At 37.4% G+C, this 25315-nt stretch overlaps 2 protein-coding genes across 12 annotated transcripts in view; one reads left to right on the top strand and one right to left on the bottom strand.

The window, feature by feature from the left end:
* SLC4A10 (solute carrier family 4 member 10) overlaps positions 1–5735 on the top strand; it is a 190591-nt gene extending 184856 nt beyond the window's left edge. For 8 of the 9 annotated variants that reach the window (XM_030488859.1, XM_030488861.1, XM_030488864.1 and 5 more), the window contains one exon: positions 3407–5735. In XM_030488859.1, the coding sequence (XP_030344719.1) occupies positions 3407–3473 (67 nt within the window). In that variant the 3' untranslated portion in view covers positions 3474–5735. Of the gene's footprint in view, positions 1–2488; positions 2515–3406 lie in introns of all 9 variants that reach the window. The other variant, XM_030488863.1, reaches the window with a different exon arrangement.
* A 759-nt stretch (positions 5736–6494) lies between these two features.
* The window catches only part of DPP4 (dipeptidyl peptidase 4), a 41317-nt gene continuing 22496 nt past the window's right edge, over positions 6495–25315 (bottom strand). Inside the window, exons 16-26 of one of the 3 annotated variants that reach the window (XM_030488865.1) lie at positions 25056–25180; positions 24057–24104; positions 23472–23570; positions 21278–21347; positions 19599–19793; positions 18640–18694; positions 16485–16584; positions 14729–14793; positions 9384–9456; positions 9060–9133; positions 6495–7901 (exon numbers count right to left, since the gene is read on the bottom strand). In XM_030488865.1, the coding sequence (XP_030344725.1) occupies positions 7803–7901; positions 9060–9133; positions 9384–9456; positions 14729–14793; positions 16485–16584; positions 18640–18694; positions 19599–19793; positions 21278–21347; positions 23472–23570; positions 24057–24104; positions 25056–25180 (1003 nt within the window). In that variant the 3' untranslated portion in view covers positions 6495–7802. Of the gene's footprint in view, positions 7902–9059; positions 9134–9383; positions 9457–14728; positions 14794–16484; positions 16585–18639; positions 18695–19598; positions 19794–21277; positions 21348–23471; positions 23571–24056; positions 24105–25055; positions 25181–25315 lie in introns of those variants that run through there. The other 2 variants (XR_003991750.1, XR_003991751.1) reach the window with 2 other exon arrangements.

Genomic DNA, 25315 nt, shown 5'->3' with positions numbered 1-25315 from the left:
TTTGAAACAGCTACTCATTGTTCTATGGTGAAAAGATGCAGTAGGAAAATAAATTGTTTAAAAAGTTATTATCCCAAAATGGCATGCTGCCTCTCAGTGTTGTTCCTTCCCGTAAACAGCATAAACAAAATGAACAGCTGATGACCAGAGGATCCATTTCAGACACCCACGGAACAGCCCATTAATGTGATCGTTCTAATGCTATTTCACTGACAGCCAAAATAGCACTGTAGTTCTGATTTGCTTTCCACCCTGGGCTGAAAAGGATCATGTCATAGTGAAATCATGTGGTGCATGGGAGAAGGATGTACAGTAGGGTCTTCTTACCTTAAATGCCTCTGGAGAAAGAGAAGAAACTCATACGGTACATTCACAGCCACTGGGTGTGCAGTAGTTCCATTTTTTTTCTAGTGGATGTTGCTTTCTTTAATGGTTTGATAGATTATGTAAACATGTACTGGTTTTATCTGAAATTTTCAAAGATCCTTTGAGCAAAGAGCATCCAAGTAAGACTGTGGCTGAGACAGTACTGGTAAAAAAGGTTTGGCCTTTCCACTGCAGTAAAATAGTAACTAATTTTCTAATGAGCTCATTTTCAATCTGTTATCTTTGCTTGTGAAAGCAAAGACTCAGGTGGAAAGGAACAGTTTTATAGTTTAGGTATGAGTGTCCTGTTGTAAAGGAACCACCTCTTAAAGAATCTGAAATGCTGCTTTTTCACATGCTCTAGCTTGTCTCAGATTCCCAGACAGAAGTAGATTCAAAGAACTTTAAACCTAGAAGGCTTGCTTTCTGATAAGCAAAACTGTAAGACATCAATCTTAAATCTTATTAATTAGAGCTAAAGAAACATTATATTCCTAAATGAATTCACTACATGAAGATACAATTCAATCCTAGGTAAGTACTGAGAAAAAGAAAGCTTGGAATAGTGGCAGGATAATTTTTGCAAATGATCAAGATCACCACTATTACATTACACGATTCCCTTCAGTGGAGGGTATCTTACCACAGGGACAAAAAAATCATGTTGTTTTGTGATTAATTTTACTGATGCCTTTTGAAGTTCAACTATAGAAGTGTTTAGTTCTCTTTTTCTTGTTGTCAGGTCTGCTTTCTTATACTAATATCCCAAAATACTACTAAATGGGGATAATTATGATACTGTACTATGCTTTTACATAAAGCACTGACCAATTAACAGCATAGGGTGATTTTTGGGATTTGTAATATCTGGAAATTCTTCATACTAATTAAAGATTGAGTTGACATGGCCAGTGAAAGACTGGCCAATAATAAACTAAGATCATCCTCAAAGAGATTTTAGGCAGGAAGGGTTTACACAAATGACTTCTCAGCCTGATGCATGGATAATACCTATCATACTACTATCTGTGTAGCAGTACAGTTGTGTGACAGTTCTTACATCCAAGACTCATAGCAGTATTTGTCTAAATTTAACCAACTGTTGTCTAACCATAGAGGCACCTGAACTTTACAATTTTCCAACCTTAATTTTTCACTATTATAACTCCTAGGGCCCTACAGGTCTCTCCTTTTGAGCGTGTCTTGATAAAATTGAACACCTAGGCACCTATCATATGAAACATAGCCCTCTTTGGTACATGTAATTAATTATTCCTCTGTCTTTCCTTATAATATTAAGCCCCTCAGATAGCAGTCTCAAAATATATCTGACTATCTATAGAAGGTAGTCCTAGTTGGTCTTTTAGAGAAAGAGGCATCTATCACTTTGTAGATTGTGTGAGTCCCCTCCTCTACCTGAAGACAGAAATGATACAGAAGATGTGGGATGCAAATCCCACATCCCAAACCTTCCTTCTCAGGCTTGATAGACTACTCCCTTGGTAGGGAGGAATAGAGTACCAAGTCTCTTACAGATCCACCAGTTATCTGTTTTACTGGTAAAAGATTGGCCTTGTCCTTTTTCCTTTCAAATTTCTCATGACACTGAAGCCCACATTTGCAGGTGATGCTCAGGGATGTGAATCCTAAATAGACAGAAGACTTTCTTGCTATCACGGAGGCCCCTAAACCATGGGCATATTTTAAGATTGTAAGGCACGCAACACATCCTCAGTGTTTGCTTTTACTAAGCACAGGTAACGCTCAGCCTGCTGTACTGCTGCACTTTAAATTCACCCCCTAGGAATTTGTTTGCATACCCTTTGTGTGCAGAAAGTGTAACATACCCAATTCTTATCACTGTTCTACAGAAGGTGATAGATTTGGCAGTTGAAGTGGCAGAAGTTGGTATTCTTTAGCTATTTCCATTAACACCTCTGGAAACTGCCACAGGCATAGAAGTAAGCTTTGGCTGAACTGAATTGTATCCTTAAAGCAATTTTTATGTGAAGAAAAATGTCAGATGATTGTAAAATTGTGCATGAATCACCTTAAGAATTTGAGAGTTGATCTTGCTTTTTTTCAGCCTTGTGTAACTCAGCCTATTTCTCATTCATTCTAGTTAAGGAATTATTCCCATGAAACCTGGTAGGTTATATGCTCGATACAGGTTTGTTCTCAGAACCATCTTTTTTTTTTTTTTTAGATACCCTGCCACTCTTCGTTAAAGGCTTGATTTGTCTGTGTCATGGAAGCCTCTTTGCATTTTCCTAGTGTGACTGAAACTCATTGCAAGAACATGACTTTTTATTTATTTATTTATGCTGTTGTAAATTAGGACCCTCCTCACCAAAAAAATCATCTGCTTTGCACATATATTGCTTTCTCTAGGCAAATCAACAGTGTCATAACTGGAAGGAAGCTGAATCCAAATTTGAACTCTGCTTCAGAGTTCTTAGTGATATGGCTTTTCTAAGATCTTTCAGGCTTTACAGGTCCAAATGGGGAATATTGTCACTCCCCAGCCCCGAGCCTTCTCCTGCTCTCCCCAGTCAAGAGTGAAAGCCAAATACTACAGCTGGAAATTGGCTTGCACTGCTGTAGTTCAGCGACATTCCTTCTAAATTTACACTGAGCAACAGAATACATTTTAAAGACAAGAAGTACTTGTGACCTCTTGTTTGTGCCATTTAAGAAAATGCTCGTATTGTCTGAGAACTGTACCATTGCCATCATCTAATCAATTAACAGTTGTATTTGCCAAAAAAAAAAAAAAAAAAAGAAGGAAGAAAGTGGCTGCCTTTGCTTGCATGCTGGCTGACGTGTCCGTCTGTACATCTTAAGTTCTCTATCTACCTCATCACTGAAATGCTGGCTGATGTCTTCTGCACCATTTGGCACAAACTTTCACTTGCTTCTCAGTTTGTGCTATGCAGCATGAAAAATTAATTAAAATGTCAGTGCAGTGTTGGTTTTCAGGTAGATCATTAATATACACAGTAGTGCTACTGTAACTCTTTTTTTCCCTTTCTTTTCCTAGTGCCGAAATCAGAAAAGAGAAGAAAGCTGACTCAGGGAAAGGTGTTGACCGGGAGACTTGTCTCTGACTTGTTCTTCAACTAATTTTTTTACAAATGAATGAAAGGAGTGCCACAACCACTAAAAATACATAATTTACCTTGTAACTTTTGTCTTTCATCTCAAACTAGCACAGGTAATGTAGTGCAATATTTGTCTCATTTCACCTTGTCTACATGTCTATATCATTTGGTATCTGTGTAAACATCTGCAGTAGCCAATGCAAAAAAATCTTTGTTCTTTGCTGATACTGGCCGTTTATCAGTGTTCATACCATAAATTTAACAAGCAAATTTTCTTTCAAATTCAACTTTCCTGTTAATAGGTTTGTACTGTATTTTACTACTTTTTCTGTGTGAGAATACTTAATAATCTTCATTCAAGATGAACTTGAAAACACTTGTTCCAATTTTGTGGTTTTGGTTTTTTTTTTTTCCCCCTTTTTTTTTTTTTTTTTTTTTAAAATACCCACCTAACTCAAATAAATGATTTCAGGAAAGCCAAACTGACAAGCAAACATTAAAGAAGTTTTTAAAGTAACAACTGATCTGACCCTGTGAACAAACTAACAAGAATCCTTTCCTCCTCAAGCTGTCCTTCTGAAGTCATGGATTACTCTTGCGATGAGGATTGCAGGGTCAGATTCTGTATTTGTGAAGTTTTCCTTGATTTAATACAGTGTATTTAATAATTCAAATTTGTATGTAGCTGGAACATAGTCATATATATTTAAAAATATATACTAGAACATTCTCTCACCTTAGTTGAAAACCACCACCACATCCTTTGATGTGAAACATGGGTACAGTATTTCTTAAAATGCAATCTGTGAATACAGTATCTTATCTTGTATTGTATGAATGTTGCCGTGGTTGGCCAAACAACTACATTATGTCATTAATCAATCTATTATTTTATAATAAGGAAAATTTTGTAGACACAAGCTATATCCCACATGCAATTATATCACCTGCCCAATGTTTTTCTTCTTTATTGCCTAAAATAAAGCCACATAAAGGGCATATTTATATTGTCCTCTCTACTAACAACTGTAAACCTCTTAATTTCAGAGATTAATAGTGTATAATACTTACATGAGTATGCTGCTGTTGATTTTGTTACAGCTCTTCACTATTCCATCAAGTACATTAAAAGATAAAAACAACATTACAAAGCAAAATGTGGCTTTAAAGCCATTACAGAGATATTTTTCGTAACTGATTTTGTTACTGCCTGATCCTTCATGCCATTCTCTCGCGTAAAACAAGGACTGCAACATTAGGTATTGAATTCATAGAGATGTGGAGAAACAGTTTTATTGCGTTATTTGGAATTCACTGATTTTTAAATTTTTTTTAAGGTAAATTTTTAAATGATTAAATGAAAGCTAACTCTCATTATTATGCTAGTACTTTGAATCCTACCACTAAGAATTACGGTCTTGTAATCTTTGTAACAATTCATCTATAGGGTTCTAACATTCCCCAGTTTTCCAAAATATGATAATCTTTCCATAGATCTCATGTGAACAACTTTTCATATCCATCACATTTTAAGTATTCCTTCTAATGTTTGTGTGTGTGTGAGAGTGTATGTTTTACTACTTTAGCCATAAATGATAATTGCATTTTGCTGCAAACTGATAGGGTCACTGTTCTAAATTTGACTTTGCATTATCAAAGCCCATTAATAGCCATTTTTATGGAGGAAAAAAAGATAATGGACACAAAGAAGGATTTACATTTAATTCAATGTTTGTATTTGTAAATTTAGGAAAAAAAAAAGCTGATGCATTATGGTAAAATGCTTTGTTTTGTGTACTTGATAAATTGTAAGATTCCAATTGTTTGTTTTAAGATTAGTATAGAAGTTCAATACTGGTTTGTCCCGAAAGCAGCCTGATGGTGTTTTAATATGTTGCTGACTTTGTTACAGATAATGTATACAATCAAAATGTACTAGTTTCACTTGACCAACTCTTAGAATATTAAGAAATCAGTGTATTCAATGGCATTCTGTATTTCTGTTCAGTGTTTCAGAGTGGCTTTATTTTAGAACACTCTGTTCTTATGTGAATTTAAATGCTATTCCAATGTTAATCTTAACATTCTGAAATCACACACAATATGAAGCAAATGTAGTGCTATATTTACTTCTAATTTAATATTCCTGGTCAAAATTACTCAATTTCTTGGATGTAATTTATTACAAAAGTTTATGTGTACATGTGAATAGACTATTGTGTTTTTCACAAGAAATGTTATGTGAAAATAAATATTTATCCTAACTAATTTTTAATTTTATTTTTACACTGCAAACCCCAGAAAAACTATGTAATATAGTATAGTATTTTAAATGTCTACCTGACACTTGAATATGCTTCACTGTAGAGCACAGTGCTGCTCCATTTCTAAGTGGAATCTCACTGAAACATGAAACAAGCCAACAGTGCTGCCCTGCAGTGTGTAGTTGATAGAGTTTACACTAAGGGAATACTTGTAGTTCTTTAAGTATGAGAGCCTAGTTAATGTAGTTGTTGGATTACAGAAATACTATTTTTGGTCTATATGACACTATTTGCCCCTTGCTACACAAGCAATCCAGAAGTTCATAATGATAATCTTTTTTATAACCAGTCTGTATTGCTGTGATCTACCTTGATACTGATCTATGTTTCTTTCCCTTGCGTTAATAGAATCAGATATGAGGTTACTGTAACCTCTTGGAGACAACTGACAGCCTTTATCTTACCTATGGAGCTTGCTTTAACAGTTATGCCAGTCTGCATTAGAATGACTAGTACTGTGAGCCCAAAATTATATTTCTGATTCCAATCTCCAGTTTGTTTTCCCCAAAAAAACTTATTTATTTTATGAGTCAAGGAGGTTTTGGTTTGTTTGTGACCCCCTTATTTTTCTCATTTAAGGACAATCTGCATGAACTGTCCTGACATTCTCCCCCACCTCCCCTGTGCTTTATCTGTGTACTTTTAAATCCAAAGCTAGTGTCCCTAATAACCCACAATACATACCTGATTGCATGCTGGCATCTAATAACAAGAAGTTTAATGTTAGATAATCACATCACCCTCCACTACATGATACTATTAAATAAAAGCAGAAACTTCACTGTTATTATCTCAAAATTAACCAGGATTTTTTGTAAAATTCTAAGAGTTTGTTTCTTGAGCAGCATTTTCAATGATATAGACTACACCTCCTTTCATAACTTACTTAATGTCTTTTTTATTTAAAAGCAGCACAGTTTGTAGTACATGTAGTTTGTATCTTTTCTATCTATGTGAAATTAAGAAAACTAATCTTCAGAGGGAGAAGTCTATCTGGAACGCTAAACATAGATAAAGCAGATGTTTACTGGTAGGCTACAGAAGAAAACGTTTGCTAAGCAGCATGTTCACATGAGAGTCAGGTGAAAGTCCAGCTCTTGCTTTAAGTGACTGCTACTTTGCATTGAAATGTTTTATGTTTTGAGTGCAAGGAATGTATCCTTTCATCAGTAAATGGGAAACTTGTAAAAAAAAAGATTTTCTGTCTCATAGAGAAACAATGGCGGGGTCCTAGAGTTCCCAGATAAAGAGTTTACCAGTGCAGATTTCCACAGTAGCAGCCATTTTGACTATAAAGTAAGCAAAAATCACAGTACTATGACATGAAACAAACAAATCCAGTGCCATTGGTTTGAACAGATATCATTCAAAAACTTTGGTGAAAGCTGCTTACATGCCTTCCTTGCAAGACTTCTACAATTGTAATCAAGAGATTGCAGAAAAATACTGACTTGGGGAACTGCAGTAAACAGTGTTGCATTCTGCACAGAAAATATTAACACTGCAGTATTCCTGATACTGTTTCTAAAATAATAATTGGTCAAGCATTAAGTAATTTCTGCAAAATCTGTTAAAAATTTTATCAGTACTTTCACAGAAATGATCACAGGGTTAATTTTATTTTTTGTGGGAAACATTATTATATTTGATCTTCAACTGATCTCCACGTTGGCTCCTCTGTGACATTTTCATCATTCATCACCCTACTATAGAAACTGGACTGTTTCTGGTTTAGGATGAAATAGCAGAAGGTACTGATTCAAGCAAGTACCATGCTTTCTAGAAGCCTGCAACATACCTATATTTTGGTGATGTTAAGACCTGATTAAACACAATCAATAAAAGTGCAATAGTTGCGCGGCAAAAGCAATCAATCATTATAGATATTAGGGTTTCATTGTGTATACAGGTATCCCAAGAGCTGATCCTTATCTCAATTCATAAAAGTTTATACTTGCTCAGTGTACATTAGCTAGAGAGTATTCTGGGGAAGTATTATCACTTGCTGGTGCTAGGGCAGTGAGAAACACTGCTTTATGAAATGGCTCATGTGGGTATAAATATGCTTATGTGCTTGACCACTGATGGAATGGTCTTTGTCGGTGTACCACTGCGGGAAAGAAAAATACAGAGAATGTTAGTTCTAGCTATATCTAAATCAAACATGACAGCCATAAAAACATGTGCAGCCATTTAAAATTATCCAAGCTTAGAGGCAAAGACATGCTGGTGGTACGATACTTCAGTCTCTGCTTTGTGTGTGGGATGCACCATGTATTCATGCTAACAAACAGTACGAAATGATTATGTGGCTTGTCCAAATGGAGGGTACATGCAGCTCTACAGTTTAGCACAGACCCTGACCTCTGCACCCTGTAAGGCCTGTGTGTTTGTCTGAACGACAACCATGCACTGGTACTCTTGACTTCCTTCTATATTTCATCCTTTTCAGCACTGCTCCCCATGAGCTGGGAGAAGGGAGGGAAGGAAGAGCTTGCACCTTTGTGACTTTTCATGTACAGCATAAGAAGGGGCAAATAACCGTCTTACAGGTTCAACAGAGAAACACCAAACATTACCTCTGGATAGGAAGATAAACTGGACAGGTTATCTTGGACTTAGGATATAAGGAAAGGTTAACTTCAGCTATCTGTAAGGTACTATTCATTGGACTTCAGGCATATATAGGATGCTGGGGGGGACTCTTCGTTAGGGACTGTAGTGGTAGGACAAGGGGTAACGGGTTAAAACTTAAACAGGGGAAGTTTAGGTTAGATATAAGGAAGAAGTTCTTTACTGTGAAGGTGGTGAAGCACTGGAATGGGTTGCCCAAGGAAGTTGTGAATGTTCCATCCCTGGTGGTGTTCAAGGCCAGACTGGACAGAGCCTTGGGCAACATGGTTTAGTGCGATGTGTCCCTGCCCATGGCGGGGGGGTTGGAACTAGATGATCTTAAGGTCCTTTCCAACCCTAACTATTCTACGATTCTATATGCAAAGATTAGTTTTGGCTGTTTGTCTGAGAGCACAAAAATAACAAGGTGAAAGATTAGGTAAGCTGGGTCAAATACAATTTGTTGCTTTACATTTTTTCTTGTACAGAAGATACATGGGTGAGTTATGTTAAAATTTCAGTCACTGAAAATGAAATATGAGTATATGAACTTTGATTGAAGATGGCAGTTAATTTAAACCTCACAACAGGGAGCTTTTACTATTATTCTCATAGTGCAAACCCATTTTTATGATGATAAACAAAACCACCATACCATTGCCTGAAAATCCACTTCAGCATCAACAAGAGCTTTGGAAATCTGTGCTGCCTGCTGAAAGTGAACATTATCTGAAAAGTGGAAGAGAAAGAGGAAAAAGGTAAACAAAAAATTGCTTCTGTATTACTCTGGGGAAAAAGCAAAGCAACGAACACAGCAAACTCCCCAGCACTCCTGACTGAAACACAAATTAGTTGCAGAAAGTGGTATTATTTTATTGACGTAAATTTAACAGCCTTGCCCCTTCATGCTTTTGTTTTGTCAGTAGTAGAATTGCGAACCTGTCTGTAATACTAAAATGTCTAATTAACTGCAACTCACCATCTGCTGTTCCATGAATAAGGAGATATTCAACTTCCTTGAATTTTTCAGCTCTGGCCATTACTGTTGAACTCTGAAATTACAGAAAAGGGGGGGGGGGGGGAAGAAAAAAGGTGCTATTTATTAGAAGATGGTTTGCTACCAACTGACTTTGATTCCTGTTGACACAGTCTGGGGTCCTTCAGATAAAAACAACCACCCCTGCTCCCCTCCCTGCACCCCCAAGTAGCACGTTCACATATCCAGCAGCACTGTGCTCGCACTCAAACCATTCCGCACTGATCTGCCATTATTACCAAGGGTTATGTCTGCAAAGTAACAGGCAATTCCAGAGGGGAAGAGTTTTGTGAGTGAGATACACATTTAATGCATTGCTAACATGTTGTTAGCCTGCAGCACACCACTTGCCATAGGTTTCCTGTGCGACTGCAGACAAGTTAAAGAATGTTGCCATAGCAACAGTGCACCCTATGATAGCAAGGAGGAAATACTGCAGATCCTACATGTGTTATGTTCCCCACCAAAACATACACCAGTTCACCTGTAGGTAAGTCAAGAGAGCTAATATTCCACCAGTCTCAAGTAAAAATGGGTGACAAGTTTAAAACAATGCACTCCCCAAATATGATAGAGAAATGCCTGAAGGAAAGAACTGTAGATTATATCTATAAATAGAAGTCAAGCTACATTTTGGGAATTGAAAGAGAATACAGTGATAAAAAAAAAAAAAAACCAACAAAAACCCAGCAACTAGATTTAATCAAGAAACTTAAAACACAGTACAACATACTCCCTAAAACATAATAACCACCTGATCATAATGTGACTAGGTACTAAAGAATAAGGAAAGTAAGGCTTGCAAGTAAGATCTTTAATTTGGGAAAGGAAATAGCATAGTGCTCTGCCATGAGAATGCGAAGACGACAAAGGATAAGAGACACGGTATTTTGGGTTTGACAAGGCAACCAGCATAATGGGGCAAAAATACATTGATTTAGATTTCTATTAGCAACATTATAGGGGTTCTCTGCTGTAAATGACTGAATCCCTGTGGACTTTTCTCTATATTATAACAACTTAAAAGCTATTGTAGCAAGAAAAAAAAAAAAAAAAAGTAAAAATTAAGAGCAAAAGAATTTTGGTTTGGTTGTAGTTTGTTTTTTTTAATTTCTTCTGCACCATGTACTAAGGCTGTATCCTTGCACAGGGACTTTCATTTAGTACCCCCAAAAACATTCTATTACCAAGACACAGAAGTGTTCTAATTTTGTTATGATGTCTGTCTCTTGTATACTCATGGGTCTTTAAAGCAAGCATAAATATTAAATGGCAGAATAACTTACCTCTCATAACTGCAAAGAACTGTTTTCCCTTAATTCAACCAAATTTAAAAAACAAGTTCAACACAGAGGGGGAAAAAAAAAAAAAGCACCCTCCAATCCCTGGCACTGCAATTGCCCTCTCTCAATAGTGAAAGGCTGCAGAGCACCAGAAATCCCAGCTAATATATGGTGGTAATCCATGCACACTGGAAGGATGACACTATCCACTGATACGAGTTGGTACCATGGATAAGAACAGATAGTTACAAGAGTGCCAAAATTTGGAGAGAGGACTTTGATTCAGTGAGGAGCATTGGTACAGCAGCTGAACAAAAAGAACGATGCAGAAAGTAACAGCCCAGTGATATAAACAAACAAACAAGCAAGCAACCAAACAAAAAAACCCAACAACGAAACAAAAGAAACCAGGGAAAACTAAGCAGTATCCTTTCAGTGAATCATTTTCTACATGTGCAGAAGGAAACTTGATAGATTGCCTTTACAAGCTTTCTTCCAGCAAATCAGTGCTGGTTAAAGGGACAACAAACCTGTGAGTGGGAGCCTGACTTGAGCTACGCTTCTGAGAACTCAACTTTCCAAAAGCAGTTTGAGAAAGGATGTAATTATTTTTCCCCTCCATGCCTTAAACAAAATAAAGCTATTTGCTAAATACTTCAGAAAGAAGGAACACACAAAAGAGGTATCTTCTCAGTTTTTTTATCACTTGCAAGTGATGTCTCACTTGCTGTACTCATATTCAACATGAAGAGTCCCTTCCCATAAACGTGCTTTACAGACACAGTACTTCTGCCAAAAGAGAAGGTTGCAAGATTGGGAACAATCTCAAGGTAGGCACAGTTACAGCACAAAGCAATAGCTACATCAGCTAAACCAACCTGAAGTGGACAGCAAATAAAAATTTACCCCATCCATTTCATAATTATACTGCTGGGACAAAGGTTCTGAAAAGGTACTGTGTACAAGTACTGGAAATTCAGCCCTGCTGAGTGTAACTGCCTCTTCTAAAGATCAACCAGCAGTCAACATTTTATCAGCACTCCACAAACAAGTTAAGGTTTGGCTGAAACTGAAGGTCTCTCTCCCCTTAGCATATTCTCAGATAATAGAACAAATGTCAAATCAGTACAAGATGGCATATTTACAAAATTGTACCCTGTTTTGCATAACCTAATGATGCAGCAGTTCTTAAGGACTGAACATTTCAAATCTGCTAGAAAAAGATTGCCAAATCTATGACTGTTTCAAACACTTGCCAAAAGCATATCAAATTCAGAGTGAACTGCAAAATAATCCTCTCACAAGCTGAACAGTCTCTTCGGTATGCGTTACATGGCTACTGCATCTGACCTCCTGAGCTCTGCCCTGATTTAGTCTCAAGTCTTTACATCAAGGACGTTTCTCCCAGGCAGACAGCCTCTGTTCCATTCAGCCTAGGAGCCCAACACAATTATATTCAGAGCTCCACTCATGCTTATTCCTTTCTTTCATAAAGTTCAAGTTTTTAATAGTTCACAACTACCTTAAAAGGCACAATCACACCTAATTAGCCTACTTAAAGGAGTGGGAGTCATCCCTCAGACTTGTCTCCTGACAAAGAGCATTTAACATCTCAGATCTCTTCCTTGAATAAATGTGAAGCTCTATGTCCCAGTAATAAAAAGGTAGGGTATACCCCTCTCACCATAACTAGTTTCTTCAGAGTATATATTCACAGTCATTAATAATACTCTGCACATTAAGAAGGCGCCTAGCAGCATGCATCTTCTCTAAGTGGGTCTGTAGACAGTCTCATTTCTTTTCAATTAGGGCACACACATTACAGAGTTTATGCAACCTTTCACTTTTCAAGGCAGCTTATACACTAGGACAGAGAATATCTGATGCAGTGCACGAACCTGACAGTACAAAGTTAACAGTTCAAAAATGCTGTAACAGCTTCAGCTAGGAGAGCTTTCAGTACATGTTTTTGCATTCTCTTGCTAAAAACCATTCAGTTCAGAAAACAGCTCTCGTCAGAAACAGGGGGCCCGGAGGCTGGCTTTTGGGACTGGGACATTGAACAAAGGGGCTGTAAGCCAGGAACATGCTGGGCTGAAGGCAGTAAGGTCCTCAGCATCCACAAAATCCCATAACCCTTCCACTGATGCTACATAAAAAGCAACAAATTCATTCCTTGAGCTACTCCATCCCTCCAGGTTCATATGGAAAAGTAAATTCCAAGTAATACGTTATTTGGGGCTTTTAACAACTAATGAGGACTTCAGTTGCATTTTCCTATCTAGAAGCAGCAGTGAAGTGTGACAATCTGATCTGTGCAATTACCCCTCCTCCATCCAGCCACCATTCTCCCCAATTAGTCCTCTGAGTAACACATTTGAAACCTTTAGCTCTTTGGTACTGGCAGTTTCAACGTGGCCATTGCCAGCAATGGTTACTATGCCAAGAAAATCCGACTCCTGGCTTGAAAGGATTAAACAGTCCTCTGTTGCCATCTGTGCCGTGAAGCTGGTGAATGACTTTGTGCACCCAGAGCGTTAACGTTCGTTCTGCACGACGACAGTAACTTCTATTTACACTGCTACCTCACAGACCTCCTACTGTTCCCACTGTCTTAAAGAAACAAATTTGGAAAAAGGCAGGCAGACGGCTGTGGGCTGCTGGTCAGTCCCTGGTGAGCCCGAATAGCTCACTGGTTAGAGACACTGTCCCAAGTCTTCCAGCAGTCACTAACATTGTCCTCAGTTTTGACTGGAACGTCTGATATAGCAGCTGACAAAACTAGATGGCTGTAGCGATATGTCAAAACAGACGTTTCAGTCCATATATGTATGTATTTGTATGTTTTACCATACAAATGGTTGCATTGATTTTTCAATCAATGCAACAACCCTCACTCCCCCAATAATTATTTTTTCTAAGCATCGACACAAAAAGTGCTAAACTGTCTTCTACGCCTGTTTACCAACCTAAACACTGAGAATGCCTCACCTCTTTGCCTCTTTCATGCATCTTTGGTTCCAGCATTACCATGGCTGAACACCTGTAAAACATCCCAGTGACCAGGGCACAGAGAACCCCCTAGATCCCTCACACTTCAATAGACACTGCATTTCCACCTAGATCTGAAATTTAACAAAACCTTACAGAAAGCTTGGGCTGCTGTGCCCTACACCCAGCTACTACCCAGCTACTTCAAAAAACCCTTGAGGCAACAAAAAGCAGCTGGCACAAGGAACAGTAAGTCAAACAATTCATCATGCTCATAACGAGGATAAACAACCCACAGGTATTTTTCTCCCATTAGAATACCTGGAAATTCCCTCACTTCTGGGCAAACATTAGACCAAACCTTGGACACCCTGTGTTCATGGAGATGGGACTAAAACTCCAGCTCCAACACTGCTGGCTCTCAGCTGGTCTGCAATTTGCTTGATATGATCACAGTACAGACTTGCCTACCTGTCAAATTTTCCTTGTATTTAGGAGATTTTGCTTTCCCTGAAAGAAGCCTGCAGATTCCCAAAGCAAGAAAGTTCACACAAAACCCATTTTTTAAAAGTTAAATTTCACAAAGAACCAGAGTACATTTGTTTTGGTGGAAATGTTGTTTAAGATAAAGCATAGTTTGCCCACGAGCATATTAAATTTTAAAACAAATTTGTTTCTTGGTGATTAAAATAAAACAGTTTTTACAGCTTGTTTTACAGTCTGCAAAGTAGCCAAATGGAGCTGAATGTAAAAGAAACAAAAAAAAAAAAACCTAACACACCAAACAAACAACAGAAAACCCACACCATGCAGCAAGGAGTAACTACCTCATGAAAATCCAAACGCATGAGACTACAGCCTCTAAAAGCACAATGCAGCAGTTAGAGCTGGAAAGAAGAAAGAAACTTATTTCTTCCCATAGGGAAGGAACTAGACTGTATAAGGAAAACCAGAGTGGTTTAGAATATAACCAACACACTTCAAAAAACCAAAATAAAGTGATTTATTTCTTACATTATAGTTGTTCAGGTTATCACTTGCTATAGGAAGGCCCATGTATCGCTCCGTGTATATTGAATCTGTAATTGGAAAAAAAAAAAAAAAAAAAACCAAACCAAAAAAACAACCAAAAGAAAAACCAAAACCCAAACCAGAATCTGCTATTTGATTTTCAGTCAGTCTGTCTACCAGTCTACCCACTGATACAAACAGTAAAAATGCATACAAAAAAAAAAGGAAAGAAAAAACCCAGGTTTTCCACAATGAGGCGTGTAGGTAACCATCATTATTCAGAATATTTAATCTTCTTGTTGCCATGGACACCTGAATGCTGAATATTAATAAAGTACTTTGTGTCAGTGTTACCTTATTGTTATTCTTTCAGTAATCCTAACAAAATTACTGAAAATCTTGCAGTAAATGACTAGCGTTGGACAAAACATACATTTTATCTAAATATTTCTACTAAAAATCTATAAAATGAAAATGTAGCAGTTGATTAGGACGCAACTTAGCTCTATGTTATATACAGTAAAAATTAAGTATCTCTAATTTTCCAGATTCTTCAGCATGGTATCATACTCCTTTTTTGCAGATTTGCTGCTTTATTTTTAGCCATATAAATCAATGCTCTGTTGTCACATTCTAACGTCCATTTGACTTTTCATCAGTGTTGTTGCACTGCTTTTTTTTTTTGACGCTGAATATGCATGCCTCCATAACCCTTTCCTTTATCTAATCAACCAAAAGTGGAATTTTAGAGATCCTGATCTTCCTTAAAAATATATATATATATATATATATACACACATAAAAAAAAATAAAAATTCCTGCCATGCTGTAATATTCATGTCCAAAACATTATGAAATCCTCCCTACGTCCTCAACGGACTACTGCTAATACCTGGCAGTACGATTTGATCTGTTGAATTAGCCAGAGCATATCATATGCTATTATACAGACTCTATGCTAGCTGCAGAGTGATAAATTATGCCTTGTTTAGCAGAGGTTTGCCAGGAAAAGCTTTTCCTTGAACATTTTTGGACAAATCAAAACCAGAAAAGATGTGAAAATGTGGTCGTATTGTACCAGCATGTATTATATTTTTAACTGTATATAATTCTTTTAATCTGGGAGGCGAGTCCCTATAACTGTATTTAGAGCCTCATGCAACTATAGCCTTATACACTATAAGCTTGAAGCACATACAGACTTCTCCACTTGTTCAGGTTTTCCTCAAATCAAGCTATTCTTAAGATTAATTTTATAAAATCTAAATTTTACACTCTAAAAGGAAAAAACCAAAAGGCAATTCAAATCCTATCCTGTTACTTTGAGAGAGTAAATTATAATGCAAGTTTGATGTAAATCTTCACAGTTCATTCTTCAAAGTGAAGTAGCAATTTGAAGAAGATAAGTCTAACAGCCATGGATTTCTGACACACAATACTGGTCTCAGAACATGTGGCAGCTTCAGAAAGCAGACACAGACACATTACAGTAATACTACAAAATTACAATAATGTAGCCTTCATTAAAGGTTAAAGAGATTACCTGAAACTATGGATCTGACTTTTAAAAACAGAAAATAAGATTTAGAGAATTGGTTTAATTCTGAAATGCAGTACCCATGAGTTCATAAAAACAGACCAAGTGGCATTTACATGGCATCTAGTAGATAATCAAAGTTCTGCGCTATGAATCAACACTTTGCAGCATGTGCACTGCAAGACATATGGGAATCCTTGTAACAAGGAAGCCATCACATACCATAATACTGCCAACTTGACACGGGGGCAACCGCTATTCCACACTTGAACACGCCGCTTCCAGAGCCAAGCACCATGGAGGTCACATATCCCCCATAAGACTGAGAAGAAAACATTGCTGTTATTTCAGTCGGAAAGAAAAGGATGGGGCCCATCTGCTAAACAGTTCATCAGACATTTATAGGCTCAGTGTTTTTCATATTAATGAACTCCATTCTGAATTTGGGTCAGATCTCACCCAACCTGCTCAGTTGGGGAAAAAGGCATCAAACAGCGCATGGCAGCTGTGGCACTGATGAATGAGAACTTGCTGGGAAAAAGGGTGCAAACGCTGCTGAACTGTGACTCAGCTAAGGATGACAGTGTTTGGTAGCACCGTAGGCAGCAGCAAAAAACAGGAAACAAGACACTACTGAACCGCTGTGTCCCTCTCCCTGCTGGGGGAGTGGGTGGAAGCAGAGCTCGGGCCCACAACATGCCCGATGAGTGGTTGCACTAGGGCAACTGAAAATTTACAACTCCCTCAGAGCAGGCCTACAGCAGCTCACTTGCTAACTCTCCTCCAAAGCGTTGAGAGCAAGACTGTGACTGGGGAGTGAAGGATCTTCTGCAGAGTCTGTGGGAGGAACTGTGCAGCAACACACTCCTTGCTATGCACAGAAAACCCACTCTCAGGCTAGCTCGATACACAGATGAGTAAATATCTGACACACTTGAGCATCCAGGCAGCAAGATACCTAAACAATGTCACTGACCGCCCAAATGACTGCCCTCACTATACTTTGAAGGGGTTATTTAGGAAAATGTGCCCACCCACATCAAGAAGAAGAGCAATTTTTGGATCTCATTCCTGTCTTGAAACCAGATGACAGGCAAATGGAACTGTTGAAAGCCCTTAAATGTTCGTTCCAATTTCAACACTTAAGTCCTCCCAATGAGATCAGCAAAGTAATGCACCTACGTAGTAATTAAACCCATGTATACATACGTTACCTAACCTAGCCACAGTAAAGATATTATTGCTGAACCTGTGACAAATAAAATTAATGTACATTAATGTAATTTATGTAGTGAGAGTCTGACAATCTGAAAACTCCAGAGATAAAGAAAAATCTGTTTGCCAGCAGGTTCAGTATCCAGGATGCATAACTCCAACATAGCTCCAAAGAGGATTACTCTTCCACTATTCATCCCAAGGCTCATAAGGAGTAAAATGGGAGTGCATTTAGCCCTCCATTTCTGCAGAAAGAATTTCCCTCCCCCACTAAAGTTAATACTACTACACTTGACTTCATACAGCACAGACATGTTGACCCCCCCAAGAAAAGCTAGTAAAGGTATCATCATCATCCTGCCATCAAGCAATTTATTCACTGGTGCTTGTCACCAGCAGTGACCAAATTCCAGCTAGCATTCAATGCAAGATCCTGCATGCAATCCTGCATTTACTTAAACACAGCATGCTTAAACAGAACATGCAAGATTACTCCCCATGACCAGAAAACCCATTGAAACAGCAACCTGGGACAGAGAAATGTTCAGAGTTTGAATCAAATAGATATCACTAACACCACATATGTGCTTAGCCTTGCAGCTGAGGGGGTATGTACATCCTGTTAAACACTCCCCTCTACTGTGACAAGTTTTAAAGACACATTAAGTCAGAGAAATGTGGCCTCTGCTTGATATAGTGCAGAAATAAAATAATAGCCAAGCACAACAACATAGCAGATTTGGATATTTTCAGGCTGCGAGTAAAAACATGACAACCATGCCATGCAGCTGCTTCACATGTAATTTTACATCTTTTTAAAAAAAAAAGATTAGAATCATCCAACTAATACAGAGTGACACTAGTGAATATATACTTGGATATTCTTTTAAAAAATACCGATTCATCTTGCACACAGGAACTTGGCAATATCCCTTTAAATTGTTTTTAATCCTTCTAGTAGTCCTAATTTCTGTTTCAAAAGCTCCTTAATGCTTGCAAAGGGACAATGTATACAGGCATTGTGCTTCATCAGTTCAGTTATTGTGCCACAACCCCAGAGATACCTCACACTGAAGTACTCCAGCACCTCACACATACACCACCTCAACAAATAGCTGTTACAATTAACTAATATGCCCACCAAACTTATTTGAGTACTTACCCAACCCCAAATAGCTATTCTGTCCTTATCAACAAAGCTCATTTCAGAAAAGTATCTAAAAGCAAACAGAATAATTAAATGCTTAACAGATTGCAGGTATCTGCCATCATACAGACGTGCTTGTTTTCCACCATGTCTGCCCCTTTCTATTGTAGAAATAATTATTTTCCACTTCATCAGAGTGACTGCATATGAAAACATAAAATACTTAGGCATGTGTATCTTTAAAAAGTCAGAAAAACATCCATGCATGTGAAAATAAACCCCTGGACACTATGTAGAAGCCCTTGAACCACATTCACTGACATTTGTACTGTATTAGGTTAGGTTTCACCACCTGCCTTGCTTATTTTTTTATTTTTTTATTTTTTTTTTCCAAAAAAAGAGGAGCAACACTCATACTGCAGCAGTAAGGGACAGGCTGACACCTGTAGATCCAGTCACAGTTTAAAGTAAAGAAAGATTCTGAAATGCTATTTGTTTAAACTCCTTAATATTTTATAATCCCCAAAAGCAAATCCTGTAAGATGACTTCTTTGTGATTCTGATTCATACTGACATCGTTCAGTTTAGCGAGGTTCTACAAGGATAAACCAAGTGATGAACATGAACTATGGTGTAAAGGCTGACTAGCTCTTATAAGTAACTTCTTAATAACAGAAACCTGTAAAAAGCTTGGGAGTAAAACTTCCACCTCCAAGTTCCTTGGTAGCATGCTCTTTTACTGATGCGACAGCTATCTTCTCTATAAAACCAGATATAACTCTTCTCTTTTTAAGCATAAAACAATGATTTGCCCACAAATGACACACTTCAGCATAAAAAATTAATGCAGAATTTAGTTATATCTTTGACAGTAATTTCAAGATGACCATTCAAAACCTTCACCTTTCACCCCATACACACACAATAAGCACAGAAAAGAAGGAGCAGATGTTGACCATTTCACTGTAGCTCACCTGGCTGCTGCTATCTGATCTTCCACTTCATATGTTCCCAGCCTTCGGTTTATTGCATGCATAATTTCATCCCCTTGGTATCCACTTCCTCTGCCATCAAAGCTGGCCACAATGATCTGCTCGGTGCTTGCAAGGTAAGTAGCCCAGCTGATCTGGAAGACATAATCCACTTTCTGACTACAGGGTCCTGCATACCTGGGTAAAAAGTGCCACAGAATTCAGGCATTAACTCTCCACATATTCTCGTATCAAGCATTTGAAAAACAATCATTGCTGACAATTTTCAGCCAGTAAAGAAGAGTAAACTTTTAAATTAAACTGAGCAAAGAAGAAAAGCATCACTCACTGACTTCAAACTGCTGCTTTGTCTGGACACTAAAAGCAATATGCTTTTTTAAAACATCAACTGTTCATCAAGAAAGAAGACTGGATTTTATTTGTATTATTGTTTTCTGCTCCAATAAGAAACATTCATTATTTTGACTTTAAGCAGGTTGTCAAAAATCAAAATCAAATTCTTTTTTGTGTTGGCATATCTAGTCACCTGAGCTTCAAAGCAATGCTCTTCAACTATTTCTGTTCCAGTTACCCATCAGTTATTTGGTTAAAGTCTGAAACCAACAAATAGCCTTAATTTGGGAAAATGAAAGACCTTTTCCTGCATTTTTAGTGCCTCATCAGTGTTCCCTACAGTCTAAACTATTTCTTATGCAGGCTGAGAAAAAGGAAGCAAAAAAGCATTTTTCCCCAGTATTAAAAGCAAAGAAAAAACTGGGAATTCTCTGTATCAAGCTTTGTATTTATACACTATGCATCCTGACACTTCCAAAGTGATTTCCGTTCATTTCTGATCACCATGAAGCTGAGGTGATCCTGACAAAGGCACAGGTAAGCCAATAAAAAAAGAATGAATAACAAAGTAATTCCTAAGAAGCAAGGCGTACTGACTCATCATTAAAATGTTCAACAGGCATATCAAAAGTATTACAGTGCTACCAAATCACACTATATAAAGATGTATCTAACAATTAACAGAAGTGTTTTTGTGGATTCAGTCTTACATTAAAAAAAGGAGAATATTAACATTTCTATTTTAATGTATAGCTAAATTTCAGTAATTTCCAGTTAGAAGAAAACACACCAGCATGAACAGAAGGGCTAAGGAAGAACGGACCAAGCAGCACGTGCTAATGGTCTTGAATTTATCAAAAAACCCAACAAATGCAATCCTGACCACAGGATGCAACTTGCCAACAACAGTTGGCAGTCAAATATCATAGAGAAAATGCAATGTCACACTCACTACTTCGGCTTTAGGATACACAGATTATTCAGGGTTTCATTCTGGCACATAATTTCATTGAGTACTATTCCTAAGGAACTCTAAGAGCAGAGGAGGAGGTAAGCTCATGCTAACACCCTGGCTTTTAAGTCAGACACAGAATGCATCTGCCTCTCTGCCACCAGCAAAACAGGCGCTTGTTAAGCATTACATCATCTTATGGTACAGGAATCTATCACAAATTGGGATACACTTCATGTTTTTCATTCCCTCTTAAAACTACTTCAAGAAGTAATTAGAAAACATGCCAGTTTTGTGTTTCCTGATCTTATTAAGAGCATTTGAAGTATATGAAAGTGATTATTAACACAACATGCCATGTAACTTGAAGACTTACACTTCAAGGAGCAGAGGGTACTTCTTTGATGAATCAAAATGGGGAGGCAATATCATTTGATACCACAGGTCTGAAAGGGAAAAAAGTTTGACTTAGGTCAGTTCTCCAGCGAAATAATTTGGCATGCGTTGCAATTCATACAAGAGCACATTTGAGTCACTCCCTAAAAAGCAGTTTCATGTGAACTGTCCTAATATCTACAGGTAAACATTCCTAGCTAATCTAAGGATTTTTTTTTTTTTTTTTTTTTAATGTTTTACAGCTAGGCTATCAGAAAGTCTGGGACTGGAATGTCTACAATAATGTAGGGGACTCACCATGCCGTCTTGTAACATTATTCTACATTCTAAGCTTACATGTAAAACTTCTTAAGTCTGTACAGTGGTACATCTGACACTAGCTCAGAAATGTTTCTCTACTCCAATTCCTCTCCCAGCACTAAGAAGAAATTTTAAATATTTTGAACCTGGCAGATAGGCTTTGCATGACATGACAGTTTATAAAGCATTCCAGAAACATATCCAAATAGCTATTATTTCTCAAGAAACATTGATTCCGGTTCCATCCATGTTACTCTTTCAACCCAAGTTGGCTGAGAGCTAGCTGAATATTTTAAATGCAAACCGTGTAAGTTTTGCAAAATGATTGGCTTGGCTGTTCATACATGAATTTTAAAAGAACTGATGCTGCAAAGGAAGCAATGGCAATGGACTGCACTGCAGTAATAGCCAGAGTACAAGTCTTGCATATTCATATCTGGAAAAATTTCTGTAAGACATTAAACCACCAAAAAATTATCAATCTAAATTGAACACATGAACATAATAATTTTACTTTTTTGTACTCTAAAGTCACAGGAGCAGATTTATTCTTTGATAACATACATGGATTAGTGAGCAGAACTTGAAGTAGGACTACATGAATGGATTTATTTCTCCTATTTGTGACATTATAAAAAGATTCCCCTTACCCAAAAGCTTTTACTCTGAAGAGATGAAGTCGTAAGAACAAAGAGGAATAAAAAAAAAAAAAAAAAAAAAAGGAATATACAACTGATAGCATGAAGAACATCTTTAAACCTCCATCTTGCCTGGAAGATTTCATCTTTAGCCCTAGTAAAAATGCGACAGAAAAAAAAAGACAGGAAAAACAAAGATAAAGAGAGTTATTATATAAATAAGGTAACAGTGGAAGGAGGGAGGCATTGAAAAGAACAGTTAACAATGACTGACAGAACTAAATACAGTTTGTAAAATATAATTCCATTAACATTTATTCATTTTATCAAGAAGAAGTTTGTCACAAAGAGAAAAGCTAGGAGTAAAGGCTGGAGCAAGAACGGTTTAGACAGGTACCAGGCCTCCCACTGCCTATCTATCATGGCTGGTTCCTCTAGCCTAGGAGCACACCAAGAAAGCTGCTGTACCCAGATGTGCAAATTCTGAGGAGCACCATAGCAAAGCATTAGCAGTTCATTTTCTAGCATTTTGTTCTAGTCTATGTTCAAAGGTTTATGTAGTCTTGGAGCCTTTAAGTGCTTTTAGGAACATGACTATTCAATCCAAATACTCCCCTACGCAAAGTCAAAGTTGAAATGCAGCCTAAATGATTTTGTAAGTTTTTCCATTTAGTTTCTGTATCCATTTTTTGATAGTAACTGAACTTCTCCACTTCCCAACCTGCTAACACAAACCAAAGGGACTTGTTACCTGTAAATTAAGTCGCATTTGAATTTATAATTTAATTTAAATTCAACAATGCTTATGAGCTTTGTGCCCCACCCACATTCCTGTAATTTATTTAATGTGGTGCTAGGGATTTCTGTTTTTCAGGTAAGTATCAAGGAAAAAAGGAGTTAAGCTGCTTCTTCATGAAAACATCAAGATATCACAGGAGGGCAAAAGCACATTTTAGATAAGAATATTTTGGGATTTCTGGAAAAATAAAACACAACCAACCCAGAATGTTTCAAGATGTCAAAAAAAAAAAAAAAAAAAAAAAAAAAAAAAAAAAAAAAAAAGAGAGAGAGAGAGAGAGAAAAAAGAAAAAAAAAATCCCAAACTTATCTTGCCTTTAAGTTCTGAATAACTGCAGTAATCCCCACTACACCCATCTCTTCTGTCATGGCTTTCAGCAGGGTACCTTGAAGCACTTGGTGAAAGGGGGAGAGAAAGGCGCATGTTTTTGAACTTACTGTATCCACCTACAAGAATGGAGCCAAATTTTTTTGAAGGTATCTGAATATCTTCCAACGAATTTTCCAGTTCAGTGTTGTTTTCCAAGTATCTGAGGACTAAATAACAGAGTTAGTAAGAGTCAAAGATCAAATACATTATTTTCAAATGCATTGCTCTTTAATTGTGAACCACTTTAAAAATTCAATCTGAGATGATGGCAGCCTACACTGCAGTCTTAGTTTACTGCAGTTTTTGTTTTTCCTCTCAGATTCAATGTTTACAATATAGTTTTCCTTCAGTAATTTAGTAATCAGAAAGCTGGTTTCCCTGTTTTTCATCTAAGTGCAATTTCAGAAAAACTGAACAATTATCCAGTAAATAAGTCATACATTACTCACTGTTTTCTAGCACAATGTAAAATATTATTAAATAAACTATGAATAAGTGTATGCCAAGCTACATAATTTAGTCTTCTGGTTAACTATACTAATTATCTGAAATTAAATTTACCCTTTATAACTGACATTTTAATTACTATACTCAGCATTTTACAGTGCAATTTTCTGACTCAACACAAATTATATTATAAGACAAACCCATACCTTGATCATTACTGCTTCTGTGCAGAGTAGATACAGGCAGGCCAGGACCTGTTAACAGAGCATGAAACCTTCATGTTTGCATGATGTCTCAAAATACAGCCCTCAAAGTAACTGGAAGTTGGTGAATCATAAAAGCTCAGAAATCATTTCCCTCCGGTCTGCACAACCTGGATTTTTAGTTGGGCACAAACTCAAGCCACAGGATCCTGTAAAATGTTCAAAGTGTCTCAGAGGCAAACCACATGGTTGTGAAGAATTAAAACTTTCACTCTTTAGCAAAGTCTACCCATTGGTTGTGGACCACACTTTGGAAATCCGTAAGCCTTGTCACAGAGACCACAGCAGTCTTCTTCAACCAATCATTGTTACAACCTGACAGAACAATTCCCTCCCTGCTGTCTGTCTGTCCTTCTAATCCATAGGTCAAGGAAGACCTTGGCATCTTAAAAAACAACATACAATTCAATTTAAGGGAAATTTCAAAGATGATTTTATTTTCCCCACCCTTTGATTAATTTTTTCCTTTGTACTATCTAGCACAAGCACTTACAGGTCAGAGACAAACTACAGTCCCACTGCTTTACCTTATGATTATGTTCACTGGATTTTTATGAATAGCACTCTCTATCTCAATTTTATTGCCACTCATAAAGCACTTCTCTACCCAGCCTGTTGCTTGCCTTATTCCCTGAGCCTTCAAATTCCTACAGACACGAGCTCCCCATGCAGCTCTCAAGGAGGTACACAGAGGACAGGAGTGTTTTGCACCTGTTTCAGGTCTACCGATAGATCGAACTAGCAAATTTTATCCCTGTAATTTTTGACAAGGTGCTTTTGAGCCTAGGGGGGAGTATGTTTTTCTGCTGCCAATGCGTTTATCCAATGATACCAACACATATCATTGTTCCACAGTGCATATCAAGATCTTGACGAAGTGAACTTCCCCACCCAACTAATCAGGGAGTCATGTTTATGTCAGTTAATTCCAGATATGCTCACCAAGACAATCTAGTTGATAGTACTGCGCGTCTTTGCTGAAGGACACAGAATAATACTGGCATCTTTCTTGATTCAGATCACAGCTAACACATTTAGTAGAGTTTGGACTGCTTTCCAAGAGCACTCTGCAAAGTAGACGAGCTTCATTTCAGAGATGAAGTTGTTTTTTGGTGGTTTTTTTTTAAGCTATGCTAAACTAAGGTATGATTTTAAAATAAAATGACCAAATGAAGTATGTTAAAATTCAGGAGTAAAGTTCT

Source organism: Strigops habroptila, chromosome 5 (genome assembly GCF_004027225.2).
Source record: "Strigops habroptila isolate Jane chromosome 5, bStrHab1.2.pri, whole genome shotgun sequence".
NCBI lineage: Eukaryota > Metazoa > Chordata > Aves > Psittaciformes > Psittacidae > Strigops > Strigops habroptila.
Note: the sequence above shows the minus strand (reverse complement) of the source record. Positions and strands in the feature narration are given on the sequence as shown.